The sequence below is a fragment of the Geospiza fortis genome, unplaced genomic scaffold (genome assembly GCF_000277835.1).
Source record: "Geospiza fortis unplaced genomic scaffold, GeoFor_1.0 scaffold102, whole genome shotgun sequence".
NCBI lineage: Eukaryota > Metazoa > Chordata > Aves > Passeriformes > Thraupidae > Geospiza > Geospiza fortis.
The window spans coordinates 2,248,542-2,266,999 of record NW_005054373.1 but is presented as its reverse complement, the minus strand read 5'-3'; the positions used below and the strand labels follow the sequence as shown (position 1 = coordinate 2,266,999).

General features: G+C 47.0%; 1 protein-coding gene across 1 annotated transcript in view; it reads left to right on the top strand.

The window, feature by feature from the left end:
* Positions 1-2,148: 2,148 nt before the first annotated feature.
* Positions 2,149-18,458, top strand: part of GALNS (galactosamine (N-acetyl)-6-sulfatase) — a 37,754-nt gene continuing 21,444 nt past the window's right edge. Inside the window, exons 1-9 of the mRNA XM_005424773.2 lie at positions 2,149-2,272; positions 3,494-3,568; positions 4,525-4,627; positions 6,760-6,903; positions 8,386-8,452; positions 8,560-8,687; positions 9,388-9,527; positions 10,707-10,810; positions 16,589-16,725. Of these exons, the coding sequence (XP_005424830.1) occupies positions 2,149-2,272; positions 3,494-3,568; positions 4,525-4,627; positions 6,760-6,903; positions 8,386-8,452; positions 8,560-8,687; positions 9,388-9,527; positions 10,707-10,810; positions 16,589-16,725 (1,022 nt within the window). The remainder of the gene's footprint in view (positions 2,273-3,493; positions 3,569-4,524; positions 4,628-6,759; positions 6,904-8,385; positions 8,453-8,559; positions 8,688-9,387; positions 9,528-10,706; positions 10,811-16,588; positions 16,726-18,458) is intronic.

The window sequence follows — 18,458 nt, the reverse complement described above, 5'->3', positions numbered from 1 at the left end:
CGGGCGGGTCCGGCTGAGGGGGACCGGGAGCCGGGCGGGTCCGGCCGGGCAGGGCAGGCTGACAGGGGTCCCATCAGTCCGTACAAACGTTCCCGTGGGTGTCACAGGACGGTGCCAGGCTGTTCCCAGGGGTGTCCAGGGACAGGAGGAGCAGCAGCGGCCACGAACCAAACCACGAGAAGTTCCCTCTGAACGCGAGGGAGAGTCTGTGCCCATGGAGGGTGGCAGAGCCCTGGCACAGCTGCCCAGGGACGTGGGGTCTCCTGTCTGGAGCCATCCCAAAGCCACCTGGACGTGTCCCTGTGTCACCTGCCCCAGGTGTCCCTGCCTTGGGCTGGATGATCTCCAGAGCTCCCTTCCTACCCTGATGATTGCTGGTCACAAGAAGGGGCTTGGTGGCCTCCTGAAAAACTGAACAAGAAAAGTAATTCTGCTCATTATTGCTCTCTGAACTGGGAAGAGAAGAAATGACAGTAAATTATTAAAGAGCAGAAATTATCGCAGATTTATTTCTAACTCAAAATCTTTTCAATTTTGCACCCTTGGCCACATTGATAAGGAATTATATTCATTTCCAATACATTCAGGTCACTGCCATCTACCCAGTTTGCTTCTCTCCTGATAATTTCCTGTCCCCTTCCGGGTGTGTTTGTGGCGGAAATGTGGAAATGTTTGTTGCTGTTTGAAGCTACTCAAGGAGCTCACGAGGGTGGGCAAACCCTTCCCTTTCTGCCAGTTTATCGTGCCCATTGTTCCATGGTGTTCCCACACTCCTGAGCAGGAGAATCCCCTGCTTTTCCAGCCAGCTGAGCCTCTGCAGGGGCTGCCCAGGCAGGTTTGGAGTGCCCAGCCCGGGAGGTGCCCAAGGAAGGACTGGAGGTGGCACTCAGTGCTCTGGGCTGGGGACAAGGTGGGGACTGGGCACAGCTTGGGCTCAGAGTATTTCCCAAGCTCAGTGATTTCGGTTTTCCATTCAGGAGTATTTCCCCCTCCCAGGCTGGTGTTTGTAATTTTCCAGAGGAAAGCTCTCTGGGACAGGGGTTCTCCCACTCTGGAAGTGATGGTACAGCATGAGGCTCCTGTCTGCAGCTTCTGTGAACTATTGATTTATTTAATATGTTCATTAAATACACCTTTCCCTGGATTTTGTCCCTTCACCCTCTGTAACTCTGGAATTAGAGCCACACAAGATTCTTTTTGTCTTTCTTCCTTGATAAACAAAAATCAAGAACTTGGGGATGAATCCATTGGGTCCACTTTAATTCCTCATCCCAGGGGGAACCATTTAATTGCTCCTTAACTCAGAAACCATTTCTGCAACGATTTCCTTGTCCAAGCTGATGGCACCAGGTGGTTCCCTGAGGATCTGGATGCATCCGTGGCTCACCTGACACACACCTTGCCTTTCCCAAGGCACAGCAGAATCCCCAGCACCTGTGGTGCTCATTGAGCTGCTCCCTTCCAGAACCTTCTGCCTGGAGCTGGGAATGGTTTCCAGCAGTGAGCACAGAGCCCTGATGGGAATGTTGTGGTTCTCCTGGTGTGTCCCCTCGGGGTCAGGAGGAAGAGCAGGGTGGAGGCACACTCCTGCAGATAAGCACAGGGACTGGTGATGCCTCTGGCAGATTCCTCAGGCTTTTCAAACACTGCCTGGCTTTTCCTGCAGTGCTGCTTTGGAGTTCAGGCCTTCCCCTTGTGTTTGCAGTCCTGCAGAGGGACAGATGCAGAGGCTGAGGTGGAATCCTGGCCTCCAGCACAGCAGGGCAGGCACTGAGGGCTCAGACATGGCAGCTGCACAGCCCTGAGTAAACCACGTGTAACTTCCTCTTCCTCCTTGCTCTGGGTGTGCCTCAGGCCTCTGAGTAACACTGAAGGCACTGGGCTTCTTGCAAGTGCTTTAATCCCTGTTAATAAATCATTTAATCCTCAATTTCCCACCCACCAGGGGAAAGTGTGAGAGTTCCCTGCTCCACAGGGCTGGCAGAGATCATTTGTGTCACATTTGTGTCACATTTGTGAGGCGCTGAGTAGGGAGATGAGCACTGTAAACATTTATAAATTAAGGGGTACAATGAAAGTGTTATGTGGGCCCAAAAAATGTGGTTGTGGGAAGGGATTTTGACATCTTCTGGTGTGTTCCTTTTACAGATGGGCTGGGGGGATTTGGGAGCTTTCGGAGAGCCTTCTAAGGAAACCCCTAACCTAGACCAGATGGCTGCAGAAGGGATGCTGTTCCTGGATTTTTACACTGCCAGCCCCCTCTGCTCTCCCTGTAAGTACACTGCACTTGGAACCACGTCAGCATGAGAAACATCTCCTCCCTCTGAGGAGTTTGGGGTGTGTGCCAGCCTCTGACACGGGCTAACAACCAAAGCAGTGCCTGCCCTCAGGCCAGAGATCACATTTGCTGCTTTGATCTTGCATTTTGCTCCCTTCTTATTTCTGTTTGGATTGGAAACCCGACAGCTCTCAGCTTGTACAGAGCACTGCTTCAGTGATCAGTGCAGCTGAAGGATTTTTGTACCATTTCAGTTCAGTGCTCCAGCCTTAGTCATTGCATTTTTTTCATCTTTCTCATTTTGGGTTAAACAAAGCAGGATCTGATCTGTTGCTGGACATATTTGGTCTAATTCTGTTGGCTCTGGTGGGACTTTCGTGCAAGGAGAGGCAGCAGTTTGTGTCCTGCTTTTGACTCTGGTGTCTTACAAGACTCCTGGGACAGGGACGAGAGATAAAAGGAACGTTTGGGTCTGGGAGAGGCAGATATTTTTCTCCTTGTTGTTTTTTCTGTGAGGTGGTTTCTTTATTTTTTTGCTTTCTTTTTTCCCTCAAACCTGATTAGCTGCCAAGAACTGAAGCAAAAATGAAGAACAGGGGCTTTTTATTTGGGCTCTCATTTAGGATAGCACTTGCCAGTGTGTTGGTGATGTCCTTGCTCAGAAAAGGCATTTAAGATATGCTGAAATCCTGCTAAGCCAGTGGTGGCACTGCATATGCTTGAAGTTAAACATCTGTTTAAATATTCCCTGCAGTCAGGACTTGACTTTTATTGTCAAAGCTGGACAGCTCTTTCTTTGTGTTTCATGATTTTTGTTCAGTCAAGCTCGAAAGCTTAGCCTTGAGCATCTAATCAGTTTGTGCTAGGATTTCCTCTTAAATACATTATAAATATATATATAACTGAGCTGTAAGGGTTGCTCCATTGACCATTCAAAGGAATGACTCTTCAGTATGGCTAATTTAATAAAGGGGCCAAATTTCAGCTGGAATAACTCAAATGATGCATCAGAACTGGTTCTCCCCATGGCTCATGGGAGAGTGTGAGTGATTTAGTGGCTGGCTGTGACAAGAGGACACTGACACGCTCCAGTCAGTGTGCAGCCCTCATCCTCCTACAATAATATTATAGAACAATATAATACCTATATTCAGGTTTTAATACCTGAGCATTAAGCAGAGAATGGCTGTAAAGAGATGTTTGTGTTGGTTGCAGCAAGGGCAGCCCTGCTGACGGGCCGGCTCCCGGTCAGGAATGGCTTTTACACCACCAATGGACACGCCAGGAACGGTAGGAGCCTCATCCCTCACCTCTCTTCCTCTCCTGATTTCCCTCTGGGCCTTGTAGGAAGTTTCTCTTTGGACAAAGGGGATCTTCCCCATGGGAGTTCCAGAGTGCCACCAAACCCTGTTAAGTGTGGGTAATAAGTGTGAATTTTATTGCTTCCTCCTCCTCAAATGAGGAGGATAAACCAGGCTGCTTGATCCATTTGTTTCTGCTGGCTGAGAAATGTTTCCTCTGGGCAGGGGAATTGGGGTCTGGTGAGGGACAATCAGGTGGGGGAGAGCTGGCTGCTCACAGGTTTATTCAGCAGGCAGATTTCCACCCAGTTTCAGAGCAGGTTCCATCCCTCGTGCCTCTGGGGCTGCCAGGGAAGGTCCCTGGGTTGATTTGTGTCCCAGAGTGACAAGTGCCACGTGCTGGGACATGGCTGGGCAGGAGCAGCAGCCTGGGGTTGATTCCCTGAGCACAGTCACACCTGAGAGCCTCAGGGACTGAGACACATTCTTCATTTCCTTCAGAATCACAGAATGAATTAGGTTGGAAAAGACCTTTGGGATCATCAAGTCCAGCCTATAATAGATCAGATCAGCCCTTGCAGTCTGAGCACCTTTATTGGTTATTTGAGTTAGGAAAAGGCTGCCTTCATTTTAGAAAACACAAAGCAAATTTACAGCATAAGGACCACCCCTAAAGCACCTGATTTGCTATGTCATCTCCCTTTCAAGGGTCTCACCTCCACTCTGGGGTGGCAGCTCCCTTTATCATTTGCCCTCATGCACAAGTGGGTGGAAATCTCCCTTTGGCCTCCCTGGATCAATTTATTCTCTCCATCCCATGGGAGGACTTCCAGGGAATGGCATTGCTGGGACTCCAAATGAGTTGCTATTTCTGATTCAGTACATGAGCTGTGTGCTGTAATATTTTGGAGAGTCAGAAAGGTGTTTTTGATTTGTTTTCCACAGCATACACACCACAGGACATAGTAGGAGGAATCCCAGATTCTGAATTACTGCTTCCAGAGCTCCTGAAGAAAGCTGGTTACACCAATAAGATCATTGGCAAATGGTAAATTTATTTGGAGGTGTCTTGCTTTGAGATTTCACTCTGTGTGTGTTGGGAAGGAGCAGCAATAAAAACAGAATTACAGGAAAAAAAAAAACAACTTTTGAAGCTCAAATGTCCAACTTTGGAAAGTGTGGTGGATCTTGCCCCTGCTGGGATCAATTCCTGAGTGTTCCCATTACAAGTGCTTACATATGTCTTCATACAAAGAGTTGATGAGGTTTTATATGTGTATATGTATTTATAAACTCCTCAACTCTGGGCTTTTATCCACACCTCACACCACTTATTTAATCAGAAAACACCAGGATATTCTGTTGGAATTTGCCTTGAGCACCTACGTGGTTTTTATCTTTGACTCTTGCTGTATTTTGGGTTTTTATTAATGAACTGAATTCCTGTGGAAACTAACAGGAATTTCTTTATCAGTTTCATTAATAAGTTAGAGAAGGCTGAGTTTGAATTGTGGTTGGATTCACCTGCTGGAACTGGGAGGAAAGCAAAGCACCCTAAGACAGTGAATTATTTATCAGCACAAATCCAGGCAGGAGAATGGCCCTGAGGGATCAGCTCAGTGAGCTGGGTGCAATCAGCTGCAGTTCAGTGCTAATAAATGGAAATTCATACACTCAGGGAAAAGGAATAAACAAGGCAAATGCAGATTGGTGCCAGTTCCTTGGAAAAAAAGGCAAATCTGGAAGGACCTGCAGCTGTTAACAGGAATAGGACTAAGTAGGAATGTGCAGGGCATTATTGTGCATCCAAAAACTTCTCCTGGTCAGGGCTGGGAGTGATACCCTGGAGAGATGTGAAGAAATGCAGGGTCTAATCCTGGCCTCACAGAGGTTTTCCAGCAGAAAATTTTCTTAATGTTTCATCATCCCTTCTAAAATCTCTTCAGGGTGTCCTGTGACAGTAAATTCCATGGTTTAATTATAAGTTTGCAAGTCAAGTATTTTCCATGTCCAGTGTGGAATTTGTTGTGTTTCATTAAAACTCATTTTTTTGTGCTGTAAGACGCAGAGACTGATCTGGATCTGAGTCACTGTTTAATGTCTCTGTAAGTTCTTTTAGGGCTTTTGTAGAATAAGATGTTTTTCCATCTGCCCTGTTGTAGGAACAGCCAGGAATAACTTTGTGTTCCCACATCTACAAAAAGGGAAAGGGTGGAATCCTGCAGGTCAGACCTGAAGTGGCAGTTACATCACCAAGCTGTAACCAGAGCTGAAATGAGGATTCTTTCTGTAATAACTCATTTGGAACAGCTCAGAGTAACTCCAAGGGTCATTTTACTCCAGGGAATGCATTTTATGCCCTTTATGCTCAGAAGGTGCAGAGGGGGATGGCACAAAGTGGACAGGGGGCAGATCAGTCTTGTGAGGAGAAGATGGAATGGTTAAATAAACATTGAGCCACCAAGATCCCCTTTAGAGACAGAGAGCATGGGGATTCTCTCTCCTCAAGGTGCTATAAATGCAGGAAATGTAGGATTTGCAATACAAAACCTGGAGATTAGAGAGGAGCTTCATCTGGATGTTAAGGATGGAGGATTTTCAAGCTGCACAGTAGAGAGGAGCTGTCATCAGGAGTAGCTAAATGTGTTTTATGTCCACATGTGCACACAAAAACCTCATTTCATTTCCATTCAGGTCTCTTTGTACCATTTTGGCAGCGTGAATGCTCCATAAAGGGGATGAGGATGGAATGGTGCATTTCATGAGCTCTGCCTTGTGTTTTTACAGCTCAGTGGGATAAAAGGGACTTGTCATAGATCAGAATCCTTAAGTGAAACGTTGTGTGCATCTCTGCAGTGGTTTGGGGCAGTGTAGTCCATCAGTGCTGATCATCAGACAGCATGGGAGAAGACACCAGTGGAAGGAAAAAATGGAAAACAGTGATTGGAGAGTAAATAAAATGGAATATAAGTGAGCACTGGGGTGAGTCTGCATGGCTGTGCTTGCAACAAGTGTGAGAGAGCTCAAGACACTGCTCTGGAGTCATTTATGTGATTGAAATGCTTTGAGTTTTGATTTCTTAGGCAGACACTGTGTTCTTGCATGCTGTTCTGATGACCTGATGAGGTGTGGCTCCTCTGCAGCAGAATTTTGACTGTGACCTGCTGTTTTTGTTGCCAGGCACTTGGGGCACAGGCCCCAGTTCCACCCCCTGAGGCACGGCTTTGATGAGTGGTTTGGGTCCCCAAACTGCCACTTCGGGCCCTACGACAGCACCGAGCGCCCCAACATCCCCGTGTACAGGGACTGGGACATGGCTGGCAGGTAACCCGTGGGGAAGGGAGACAGGACAGCCCTAGAAATATCATTGTCTGGCAAAAGATTGTGAGAATATGGAGATATAAGCGAGATTGAAATGAAGGCAAGCTTTGAGATACCTGAGTTACTGAACAACAGGAAAACAATGGTGTGGCTGACTGAAGGCAATCCCCTTTTGATGGAACAACACCCTCTGCTTGCAGACCCTGCAGGTCAGAGCAGACCCTGCCAGCTTGGCAGAAGGGGCCCAAAGAGGAGTTTTTAGGGTTTAAAATGTAACACAGTGTGGTAATGTAATGATTCTTATAGGCTGTATGTAAATGCTGTAGGATTTGTATCTTGTACTAGATTGGTTAGTGAGAATCAGAATATTCAACACAGAAGATTTATTGTATTGTAACAGGAACCTCGCTCTCTCATCCTCTCTTTTACTCTCTCATCCTCTACCACACTCTTGCCTTCTCTCTCTGTACCCCTCTCTTCACTTCCCTCAGGCCTGCTCCAGCTGTGGCTGGCAGCTCCCAGCAGGGCCCTGCACCCAGGCCCTTTGCAATGAACCCCAAATTCCTGACCTGGCTGCAGAGATCTCTCATCTCTGTCTGTCCCCACTGTCCTACCCCCATCACTCCTACATACCCCAGCTCCTGGCCTGCCTCTGGGCTGCTCTGGGCTCTCCCTGCTGCCATTTCACACCTACATGGGCTTTAGGGGTCCATCCAAGCCAGATCATTCTGGGGTCCCCTGGTTCTGTGGTTCTTAAAGGTCCAACACCATGACCAACCTGGCAGTGTCATGTGGATGGTGCAGGGATGTGGAGCTGCCCTCCCAGAGCTGTTTGCTCATCCCTGGCACCCTAAAGGCTTCCACTCTTGGAAGCTGCTCCCATTCTGCACTCAAAGACCTCTTTGTGCCTTCTCTTCCTGTTTGGAATAACATTTTGTGTGTTTGCATAGCTCCATTCCCTGCTCCCAGTCTGCAGTCTGGGCCCTTCTTGTCCATTTATTTTTCACTCTGGTGTTGTCTCATTTCACTGCTGTTACTCCCCTGAGCACTTCCCCAGGCCCTTCTCTGCTTTACTGCTGGCTAAAGATCCCTCTAAAATAATGTTTCCAAAGCAGCCCATGTTCTGCTTCCAGCATTTCTCTGTCTCACTGAAAGTTGTTGTGTACTTCTGAAATTTTATTCACATTTCAACCAGCTCTTTATGAATCACCAGGAGATTTTAAAGCATTTTGCCCCCTACAGCAGAAGTCCAGTCCCTCAGGTTTGTCCAAAACTTTAAGTCATTAATTTACATCAAGCTCTGTCACCAGTTTCTCCCGTAAGAACAATTATGGTGACATATTTCTAATATCTGAAGAGTAACTGTGACTTGTTTGTCACCTCCTTACACAGGGGAACAAATCCATAAAAGGGGAAAAAATCCTTTTTCTGATGTTTATTCCTTAGGATTGATTCTTTTCCCTCTCTGATTCCTTTTCTCTTAAGATACTATGAGGACTTCAAAATTGATCTGAAGACAGGTGAAGCCAACTTGACTCAGCTCTACCTCCAGGTACTATTTTAGTGCTGACTTCTAAGCCAAGGTGACTTTCTGCTTTTTTTTTTTTTTGGAGAAATTTTGATGGCAGAGGATAAATTCATTTTTATTGTTGTTTACAGGAAGCTCTGGATTTTATTAGCAAGCAGCAGGCCAGCCAGCAGCCATTCTTTTTATACTGGGCAATTGATGCTACCCACGCTCCTGTTTATGCCTCCAAACAGTTCCTGGGCACGAGTCAGAGAGGGCTGTAAGTTCTGCTTTTTGGGGTTGTTTTAATTAATTCCTCCTGCAGCTACAACAGCCAACCTGAGCAGTGGTTGGTAGATCCAAGGCATGGATCACTCCTCAAGTGTGTGTGTGCTGAAATGCATTATTTGCTTGAATTGTTGTTTCATAATTTGGCTTTAATCTGAAGTGAAGCTCACATGACCCCAGGGGGAGGAGGGGGGCTCTAAGCTCCTTTGCCAGTTGTGTGAGGAGTGAAATGCTGTCTGTGGCACAGATGAATTTTTAGAAGGCTTTTGTATGATCAGTGCCTGTTTTAGAAGCCTATAAATGGGACCAGCAAATAGAAAACACTCCTAAAAATGCAGTTTGGAGGCGGAAAAGAGTCTGTAGACACTGGGACTGTTGCTTCAAAGAGTTTCTAACCATAAGGAAAGCCATGTTATTACCTCCCAGTCTGTGGCAAGGTGGGTTTGCCTCTGTTTGTGAATTTTATGGCTGAATTCCTCTGTCCAAGAGTGACTCACAGCTGAGCAAACCCTGACCCTCAGTACCTAAGGGCTGCTCTCTGCAGGCCAGAGACACAAAAGTTTGCAGTGGCAGCAGAAAACCTGATGCATGAGAAAGATTTCTGCAGCACAGGTACAAATTCAATCCACTGAACTCATTGTGCTGACCCTTTTTTTGCTGCTCTGAGTGTTTTGCATCTCCTTTTGCCTCAGGTATGGGGATGCTGTGAGGGAGATCGATGACAGCGTTGGGAAAATCCTGAAGCACCTCCAGCAGCTGGGCATCAGTGAGAACACCTTTGTGTTCTTCACCTCTGATAACGGGGCTGCTCTCATTTCAGCTCCCAAGCAAGGTGAGGCTCAGCTGAACAAACCTGACCTGGGAAATCAAGGCTTAAATCTCTTTCTCTCTGAGGAGAAAAAAAAGCCCTGTGTGGGGGGTCTGTGTTGTGAGGTAGGAGAAGCCTCAAAAGACAGACTATTTATGTTTGGAATAATTTATGTGCAGTGCCTCTGGTCGCTGTTGGAGGAGGTGTCCTTGGCCAAATGGAATTTTTCCTGCCCCAGTGTTGCTGTTACCTGTGTGTATTTGCACTGTCAGGGAGGGAATATTCTGTAATTTATTGGGAACCAGGCTCAGTAACTTAGCAGGGTGTTTACTCTCCATCTGCCAAATGCATATTTCAGCCTTCTGAGCAATTAGAGAGACTTCAAGAGTCCCTCATTCTTTAGCTCTCATGAAAAATACCAAGAAGAGAAACGAGTTTTGTTAGCTAACAAATTTTCTTTTGTTTCAGTGATGGTTTCTCTGAAACGAATCACTGCAAATTGATTTTAGAACCTGCTCTCTTCTCTTTGGAGCCAGGCTTGGCTTGTGGTTATTGAACCACAGAGCAGGGAGTAACCTGAGTTCTGATTTCAGCTCAGCCACTGGCTTTGACTTTGTGTGACCTGGAATCAGTTATGAGACCTCCCTGATTGTTCCTTGGCCAGCTGAGCTCCAGGGCTGGGTTAAAACTCCACATATTCCTGCAAAGCCCTGGTCATCTCTGAGTGACCATTCAAGGAATGCAGGATTATTTTTCTCTCTCTTACACCTTCATCTAATATTTTTCTGGTACTATAAAATTTTAAATAATTATGAAAAAATGCTATTTCTGCCCAAAAGTCTCAGATTTCCTTTGGTTACAGACAGCAAACACCCTTAGAGGAAAGGAGAACACCAGTGAGGTATTTCCTGTTTATTTGGGTTGGTTTTAATTTGGTTGTTGATAACAAGGTGTGTTTAACTGTCACTTTCTCCCTGTGCTGAAAAGACACTCCTAAAATTTCATCACAAACGGACATTGAAAAAAACCCCACAAACACAACACAACAAACAAGGAAATAATGACAAAAAACCCAACTCTGGCCATGTCCTTTGGAGACGCATCCATGCAGAAATGAGAATTCATTTCAAACCAGCCTGGGTGAGAGTGTCCTTTTGAAATGCTGGTGTTTTGTGGGGTTTAAGGCTTTTTTTCTGTCCCTAGGAGGAAGCAATGGGCCTTTCCTGTGTGGCAAACAAACCACCTTCGAGGGTGGCATGAGGGAGCCAGCCATCGCCTGGTGGCCCGGCCACATCCCTGCAGGAGGGGTGAGTCTCTGCCTGGGGCAGCTCACAGCAGCCTGGGGGGCTGCAGGGAGTGGAGGGCTCCTTGCTGGGCTTTGCTTCACACTCTTACCGTGCCCCAAGTCCAGGTGTTTGTGTGAATAAGGAGCTGCTGCTGCTGCCCCAGACAGCTGTGCCATTTTAATGCAAATTTGCATTAATATTTGTGCTCAGTTTTGCTGTGAGGCTCTGCTCTTGTCTTCCTGCTCTTTTTAACCTCTTTACTCTTTTGGACCTTGATATTTCTCATGTGTTTGAACAAACTGGAGCATAAAGAGCAGGAATTTGCTCCCCACACTCCCCATGCCCTGAGGTACTGAGGGGTTTGACCCTCACATCTCTCACTTTGGTGCTTGATGAAAGTCCCACTCAGGGAGGTTCAGACACCACACGATTGCTCTGTGCTGCCTGTACACAAATGCAGATATGATCACTTCAGAATAACCCCCCAGTGGCACTGCCAGCCCCCCTTGTCCCAGCTCTCATTACAGAAGGATGCAATCAGTCCTGCTGCAGGATCCCAGGGACAGCAGAGCCCCCTCCCCCTGGTGAGCATCCCTGAGCCCTGCAGAAAGTGATCCTTCATTAGCTGGGCACCGTGCTCCAGCCTGCAAACTGGTCATAAATAAAACATTTGTGGAGGTTGCATTCCATTGGGGTGGTTTAATTGAGGCAGGCTAATGATAATTTATCATTTACATTTAGGAGGGACCATGAGGCAGCTCAGATCTGCAGCTGAGGGCAGGAGGGTGGTTTGGTTTCATTATTTTTCGAGAGTTCACCAAACCTACCAAGGATGGTTTATTATTTTTCTAATTTGAAATGAAAACAGTCGTTTTGTTTAAATTTAAACATTTCCATAAAGCCTTTGCAAGCCAAGTACAACAGCCCTGGGCTAGCGAGGGAGAACATGAAACTGCAGCTGAGTGTTTTGTTTGCTGCGTCCAAACTAAATAATGTGCTAAAAGTAAACATGCATTATAAATGGGGACAAGAAAATGCCCAAATTTAAAAATTCTTTCCATTGTAGTAACTCTGAGGATAATTAAGAACAGGAGGAGAGAGAAATCCTTGTGCCTGCTTCTTTTCTGCCTGGCTGGGACCCCTCTCCCAGGTAGAATTTGGGAGCTGCTGTTTGAATTGCTGTGCAGAGCTGTGTGTGCAGGGTGGGCTGGGCAGCTGAGCTGTGCCTGGAGCTCCCAGATTTTGGGATGCACCCAAAATCTCTCCTCCACCATGCCAGTGTCAGCCTTAAGCACGTGCTCAACCTCAATTCCTCCTTATCTGCTGCTCAGGAACTGTGATAGAAACTCACCTGTGTTTTCTGCTTGTGTTCTTGCCTTCGAGGCTCCAGCACTGCTCCTCAGCAGCCCTGACCACAGGTGAGAGATTTGTGTCCACCACTGCATTTTTGGCTTTTTTTCCTGTACCGTGCTGTAGCTTCACCATCCTCTGGAGGAGATTGAACTGTTCAGCCCCAGTGCATTCCAGGTAGCTGTGAAATGTGGGAAAGCTGCTTCAAAGTCTCTCATTGCTTCTACTTGATAAGAGTCAAAGGAAACAAAGACTTGGGAGTTCTGAACTTCAGCACAAAGCTGAAGTCCTCCCTGTGCTGGGTTTGCTCCCAGGGCAGTGGTTTGAGGAGCAAGGGAAGGGCCAGGAGCTGTTTCAGGTGGAACAGCTGCAGCCAGGAAAGGAGAGTTTGTGTCTCTGGCCAGTGAGATCCAGTTGTTGTGTGGAAAGCTCTGTCTGCTGATGAGAATGCTCCAGGGAGACCTCACTGCAGCCTTGCAGTGCCTTGGGAATGGAGGGAAAGGGACTTTTTATATGGGCAGATAGTGCCAGGACAAGGGGGAATGGCTCCCACTGCCAGAGGGCAGGGTTAGGTGGGATATTGGGAGGGGATTCCTCCCTGTGAGGCTGTGAGGCCCTGGTACAGGTGCCCAGAGCAGCTGGGGCTGCCCCTGGCAGTGCCCAAGGCCAGGCTGGACAGGGCTTGAGGCACTCTGGGACACTGGGAGGTGTCCCTGCCATGGCAGGGGTGGCACTGGATAATCTTTCATGTCCCTTCCAACTCAAACCATTCCATGATTCCACTTGGCAGTTTGTTAATAATTTTATTGATCCACAAGGCTGGGGGGTTTTGTTTTTATTAAAGGGCACATTCCTTTAATAAAAACACAGGAGCACCTCGGTCTAAACACAAGGAGTGAGGGACAGGGTGGGAGCACCTGCCAGGCTCTCCGTGGAGCTGGGGATAATTGGTGCAGTTGGCTGCTTTGCAGGTTTTTGGAGGGGAAAGATGCCTCAGGAGTGTGTGTTGCTCTTGGCATCAACACTCAGTGAGTTCTGCTCCCCACCAGGAATATTTATTCCCACACAAACAGCCTGGCTGCACTTCCCTCCTCGGCTCCGTTTTCCAGGTGAATTCACAACAAATCAGCGTTTCAACATTCCCCACATCACATCTGCCTTCTGGAAGGATCCAGCTGGAAAAAAAAAAATCATATTCTATTGGTATTTGAATCCTCCTCCTCTCTCCCCTCGCCCTCCTCCCCTTCCTCTCTCGTGCCTGCTTCCTGAAGGAGAAAAGAACATATCAACCCAAAGACAGCATTGCAACCTTTTCTTCCCTATCTCCCATGGGGCGCAAATTGAAATTGAATTAGACAGGGATATCAGGTCTGCTCGCTGTGATAACTGTAAAAGGATTTTATTTAAAAACACCCTGACATTTGTTCACCCAGTTTCAAATATTTAGCTTTCCTCCTTTCCATTCCTGGCGGGGGCGACTTTATTAATTGTCGCCTTTGATTCAGAGTTAAAGCTTGAAAGCACTGATAACAGCACTGGGGACTATTTCTTCCAGCGCCGTGGCCCACAGCAAAAGGATTTCATTTTCTTAAAGACGTTGTGTGGATACTGAGAGTTTATTAAAAAGAAGGGGGGGAAGGAGGGGGAAAAAAATCCGTCCTTACGTGCGTAATACCGGCTGTTCCTCACTGATACAGCAATATCTGATCTCCCTCCGTTTATATATTATTTATTTTCTCTGGGCTGTTGCCCTCTCTGGATTTTTCTTTCTCTTTTCTTGAAAAAAAAATGAAATAAATAAAAGGGAAAGGCAACCAGAATGAAGGAGCCCTGTTGACAGGAGAAAAATGGTAATTTTTTTATTTTTTCTCTGAAAATACTTCAAAGTTTTATATAAACATTAACCTTTTTTTTTCCCCTTTTTCCTTCTTCAATGTGGTGCTGCAGAGCACAGATAAATCCAAGTGGCTGTGGCATGGGCATTTAATTTCCTTAAGAAGTTTTCTCTGCTTCACGGCAAAAATGTTGTCTGAGAGCAGAAACGTAATTGGATGATTAAAGAGAGTCATCTACATCTGGTGCTGGTTAATAAGGGCCAGGACAAGGGGAGCGTGGTGGCCCCCCAGGAGTGTCCCCACGCTCTGGATAAATGAGGTGACATTAAAGGCACGAGCCCGGGGTCAGTGATTGCCTCTTATCAAAAGATTGAGGCGCTGGGACGGAGCCACAACAGGAAAAGTGATTTTTGGATTAGATGGAGAAATTGTGAGAGCTCTGATTACAAAAGGGCTCAGCCAGGGGCTGGCTGCTGGGCTGGGTGGGGGGAGCAGGAGGGGTTGGAGCTGCTCCTTCTGCAGCTCTGCAGGTGGGAATGGGCCCAGGGAGGAACCCCCAGGGCTGGGAGCTGCTCATGGCTCAGCTTCTGCCCTGGGGACAGGGCTCAGAGGGACCCTGGCCATGTCCCTGTGCAGGGACAGGGCTCAGAGGGACCCTGGCCATGTCCCTGTGCAGGGACAGGGCTCAGAGGGACCTCAGCCATGTCCTTGTGCAGGGACAGGGCTCAGAGGGACCTCAGCCGTGTCCCTGTGCAGGGACAGGGCTCAGAGGGACCTCAGCCGTGTCCCTGTGCAGGGTGGGGACAGGACAGGGGCCAGGAGCTGATCCCAGGGAGTTCCACCTGGACATGAGGCAGAGCTTTCCTCTGTGCCCAGAGGGGGTGTGGAGTTCCCTCAGGGGACATCCCAGAGCTGCCTGGACGCCATCCTGGGCCCTGTGCTCTGGGATGGCCCTGCTGGAGCTGGGGAGTGGGACTGGATGATTAAAATCATTTTAAGGAGAGGAAAAGGCTGCACTAAAATAAAGAATAAATGTTCTCCAAACCCCATCCAAGCTGGCCTTAAGCACTTCCAGAGCTGGGACAGCCACAGTTTGTCTGGGAAACATCTCCCTTTGTGCCTGTCCCCAAGGCCAGGCTGAGCAGGACCTTTCCCAGGCTGTGGCCATGGCTAAATCATGGATAAATCCTGAACTGAGGGCCCTGTTGGTCATGGTCAGCTGATCCAGCTGCTTTCCCAAGGATTTCCACAGCCAGGTTCCCTCTTGTGCTTCAAGCTCTGCACTTTGTTTCCTCCCAAGGAATTGTGGCAGGATTCTTGCATGCAGCTTTAATAAGATGTGTTCCTGCCAACACCTCCTGATGAATGAAAGCCATTAAAAATTGAAATGACTGTAATCAAGTAATGTGATATTGTAATGTTAAACTTGTAATTAGGCCCCTGCATCTTGCTTTCTCCAGTTCTTTTTTTTTTTAAATTTCTTAATTCTTCCTTTGTGTTCACTTTGTTCAGCCCAGCCTCTTAATACAAGGTTTAGTATCCCTTTTTTTCCCCTTTATTTTTGAGCCAGCATCTCATAAAAATTCATTTATCGTGTCATCATTTGTTGCATTTAAATAATTTGTGTCAGCTTAGGGGCTGGGGGTCTGTTTGTGAGTAGAATCAGAGGTAAAAGGTCTTTGATAGTCCCAACATTGTTCTGTTGGGATTGGACTTGGATTTTAGTCAGAAAGTGCTTTGGTGCTCACAGCTATGGGGTTGTATCCAATGGTTTCTTGTTTCCCAACAAGTGCTGTGGCTGAAAATGCTCTTTTCCTGTCACATCTTGTGCTGGTGCATCCTGGTGCTCCTGATATGGCAGCATCTGCTTTAAGTGAGTGTGTCACTGACTAATTAAACACCCTGCAACAGCTCCCACAATCGGGGAGGGAGCAAAGGCTCACAAAGAATCAGGCAGAACAGACTTTGTAGGGTTTTAAAATATAAATAATTAAGAGCATAGAGATGAGTATGGCTTCCAAGTAAGGAAAAAGGGGAAAAAAAAAACCCTTGCACATCTCCATTGAAGCTAAACCCAGATGTTTTTCTCCCTTATTAAAATATGGACTAAAAATACCACAACTTTACAGTTCTTGAATTGTTGGAAATGGTTTGCAGATGAAGTCATCAGGCTCTTTTTGTTATTATCCATCTATCCCTGTGCTTTCTGGGAACTCTCTCAGGGTATTCTGGACTCCAGAGATGACCTGGAGAAGGGAACAAATCAAGGACTTTTTTCCCTTGGTGTAAGTGCTGATTTTTCAATCCACAAATGAGCAGGAATTTGCTAAATTGAGTTGAGCCCTGTGACAGCACAGTCCTGGAAAAGGGATAGCAGGAGTGAGGAGAGGGAGAGAAAAATGGAAAAGAAAACAAGAATCAAAAATGCAAATTCTCCCTGGAAGCGGAGAAATAGGGATTGTTTCCTTTGCTTTATTGTTTTCAGAGGAGTTTGCTGGTGGCTGCAGCAGTGTAAAGGGAGATGTTTTCAGGGAGCTTTGGAGGGAACCTGTTTCCACACAGATTTTCCTGAAGAGCCCTTTACAAACATGTTGCTGTTGATTTTTGGTTGCAGGTCAGCCATCAGCTGGGCAGTGTGATGGATCTGTTCAGCACCAGCCTCTCCCTGGCGGGTCTGCAGCCTCCCAGTGACAGACAGATTGATGGCATCGACCTTTTACCTGTCATCCTGCAGGGCAAGCTAATTGACAGGTCAGTGATTATCCCAGAGCTGCCAGCCCTGCTCCTGCCTGAAGGGATGCCAGATTTGGGGCTGGGTTTTTATCACCAGCTCACAAGTATTGAATGGGAGCTGAGTGCAGGCAGCAGCAGAGCTTCCCCTGAGCTCCTGCTCCGCTGGAACAGGCTGAGGTGGGAATTCCTGACATGTGGCATGTTGCCATACACTGGAGTCTGGGGACAGATGAAAATGTCACAGGGTTAGCAGGGATCCCTGGAACAACATATGGCAGGAGGGGAGATAAAAGCCTGAGAACTGGAGCCTGGCTGGGGGACAATCCATTATTTATCACTGCAAAAGCTGCCCAGAGTGTGCTGGGTCCTTGTCCTGCTGCAGAGCTGGGAGGGGAAGGCTGTGCTGCTGCAGAGGACATGGAAACACCAGGAAAATCCTCTTCCCAAGGTCCTGGAGTGCTTCTGCAGGGATAGATTTGGGTGAAAGACCTGGAATCTTTATGTGCTGTCAGTTCTTGGGCACAGGCACCAAGATCTGACAGCAAATCCTGCCAAGAAGTATTTTATTGGAAGTGTCAGAGGTCAGGAGAGGTCTTGGAGTTGGGGTTTTGGTGAGGAATTTGGCAGCCTGGGAAATCTGACTACAGACATATTTTTTGGGGGGTAGCAAGGAAACTTAGGCACAGAAAACATTTTTGGAGCTCTTTTCCTTCTTGGATGACAACCTTTGTGCTGTGAAATTCCTTTTGTGCCTCTTAAGCAAGGAGCACACCTGAGTATTACAGGAGCTTTGCAGGTTCCCCAAACAAAGCCTGGCCCATCTTCTGGAAGTTTGGAAAATTTCTTTGTTGTTTTAAAAGGGAATTTCAGTGCAGTCACCAACCCCTTGCTTGTGTTACAATAACAGACACTCAAAGCACATCGTGGCTTTTTTTTTTCTTCTTTTTTTATTTCTTTTTTTTTTCCCCTAGACATGACCAGGACAAAGTTTTTACAGCCCCCCAAAAACTTTCCAGGAAATGCAGTTGTTGTGTTCTTTTAAGCTTAAAAAGGAAAAAGTGAATGGAGAGGGGGAAAAGAAATAATTTATATCAGAATATTGAATACAAGCTGGAATCCCCCTTCTGAATAGAATATGTGGTTTTTTACAAGGAAAAATCTAAACCCTTTAGTCAGGAGGGCACATAACTGGTCATTATTGGCTGTTGATGGCAAGGAAAAGGAGACTGGAGTGCTGTGTGGAATATTTTTGGGATATTTTGATGATGGCACTGGTTTAGATCAGGTGCTGCACTTTGGCAGGTTTCTCTTGCTGCCTTTATTTCACTTCCAGGTGCATTAAGGATGCAGGAATGGGATTTTCTGGGAGCAGCTTCCCCTTCTTCCTGAGGACCAAGTTGTTTCCCCTTTGTTCCTGGTGACAAAGTTGTTTTCCCTTTGTTCCTCTTGGTGACAAAGGAGGGAAGCTCATTGTTACTGTGAGGCTCAAAGAGCTCTGAGACCACTCCTGTCATTCACACAGGGATATTTAAATTTCACCTTGCATTTAGGGACAGGTTTTTCCAGGTGGCATCACCAGAGTGAGTCATTTTTGGAGTGGCATCTGAGAAGGAAAGACAAAGGTTCCCCCTGACAGTGACAAACAGCTTCACCCTCATGTCCTGTCAGCAGCCCAAAAGAGCTGGACAGAGGAGCTGCACCAAAAAATCAACCCCCTCTCCTGCAGATAGTCCCTTCCAGTGAAATTTAGT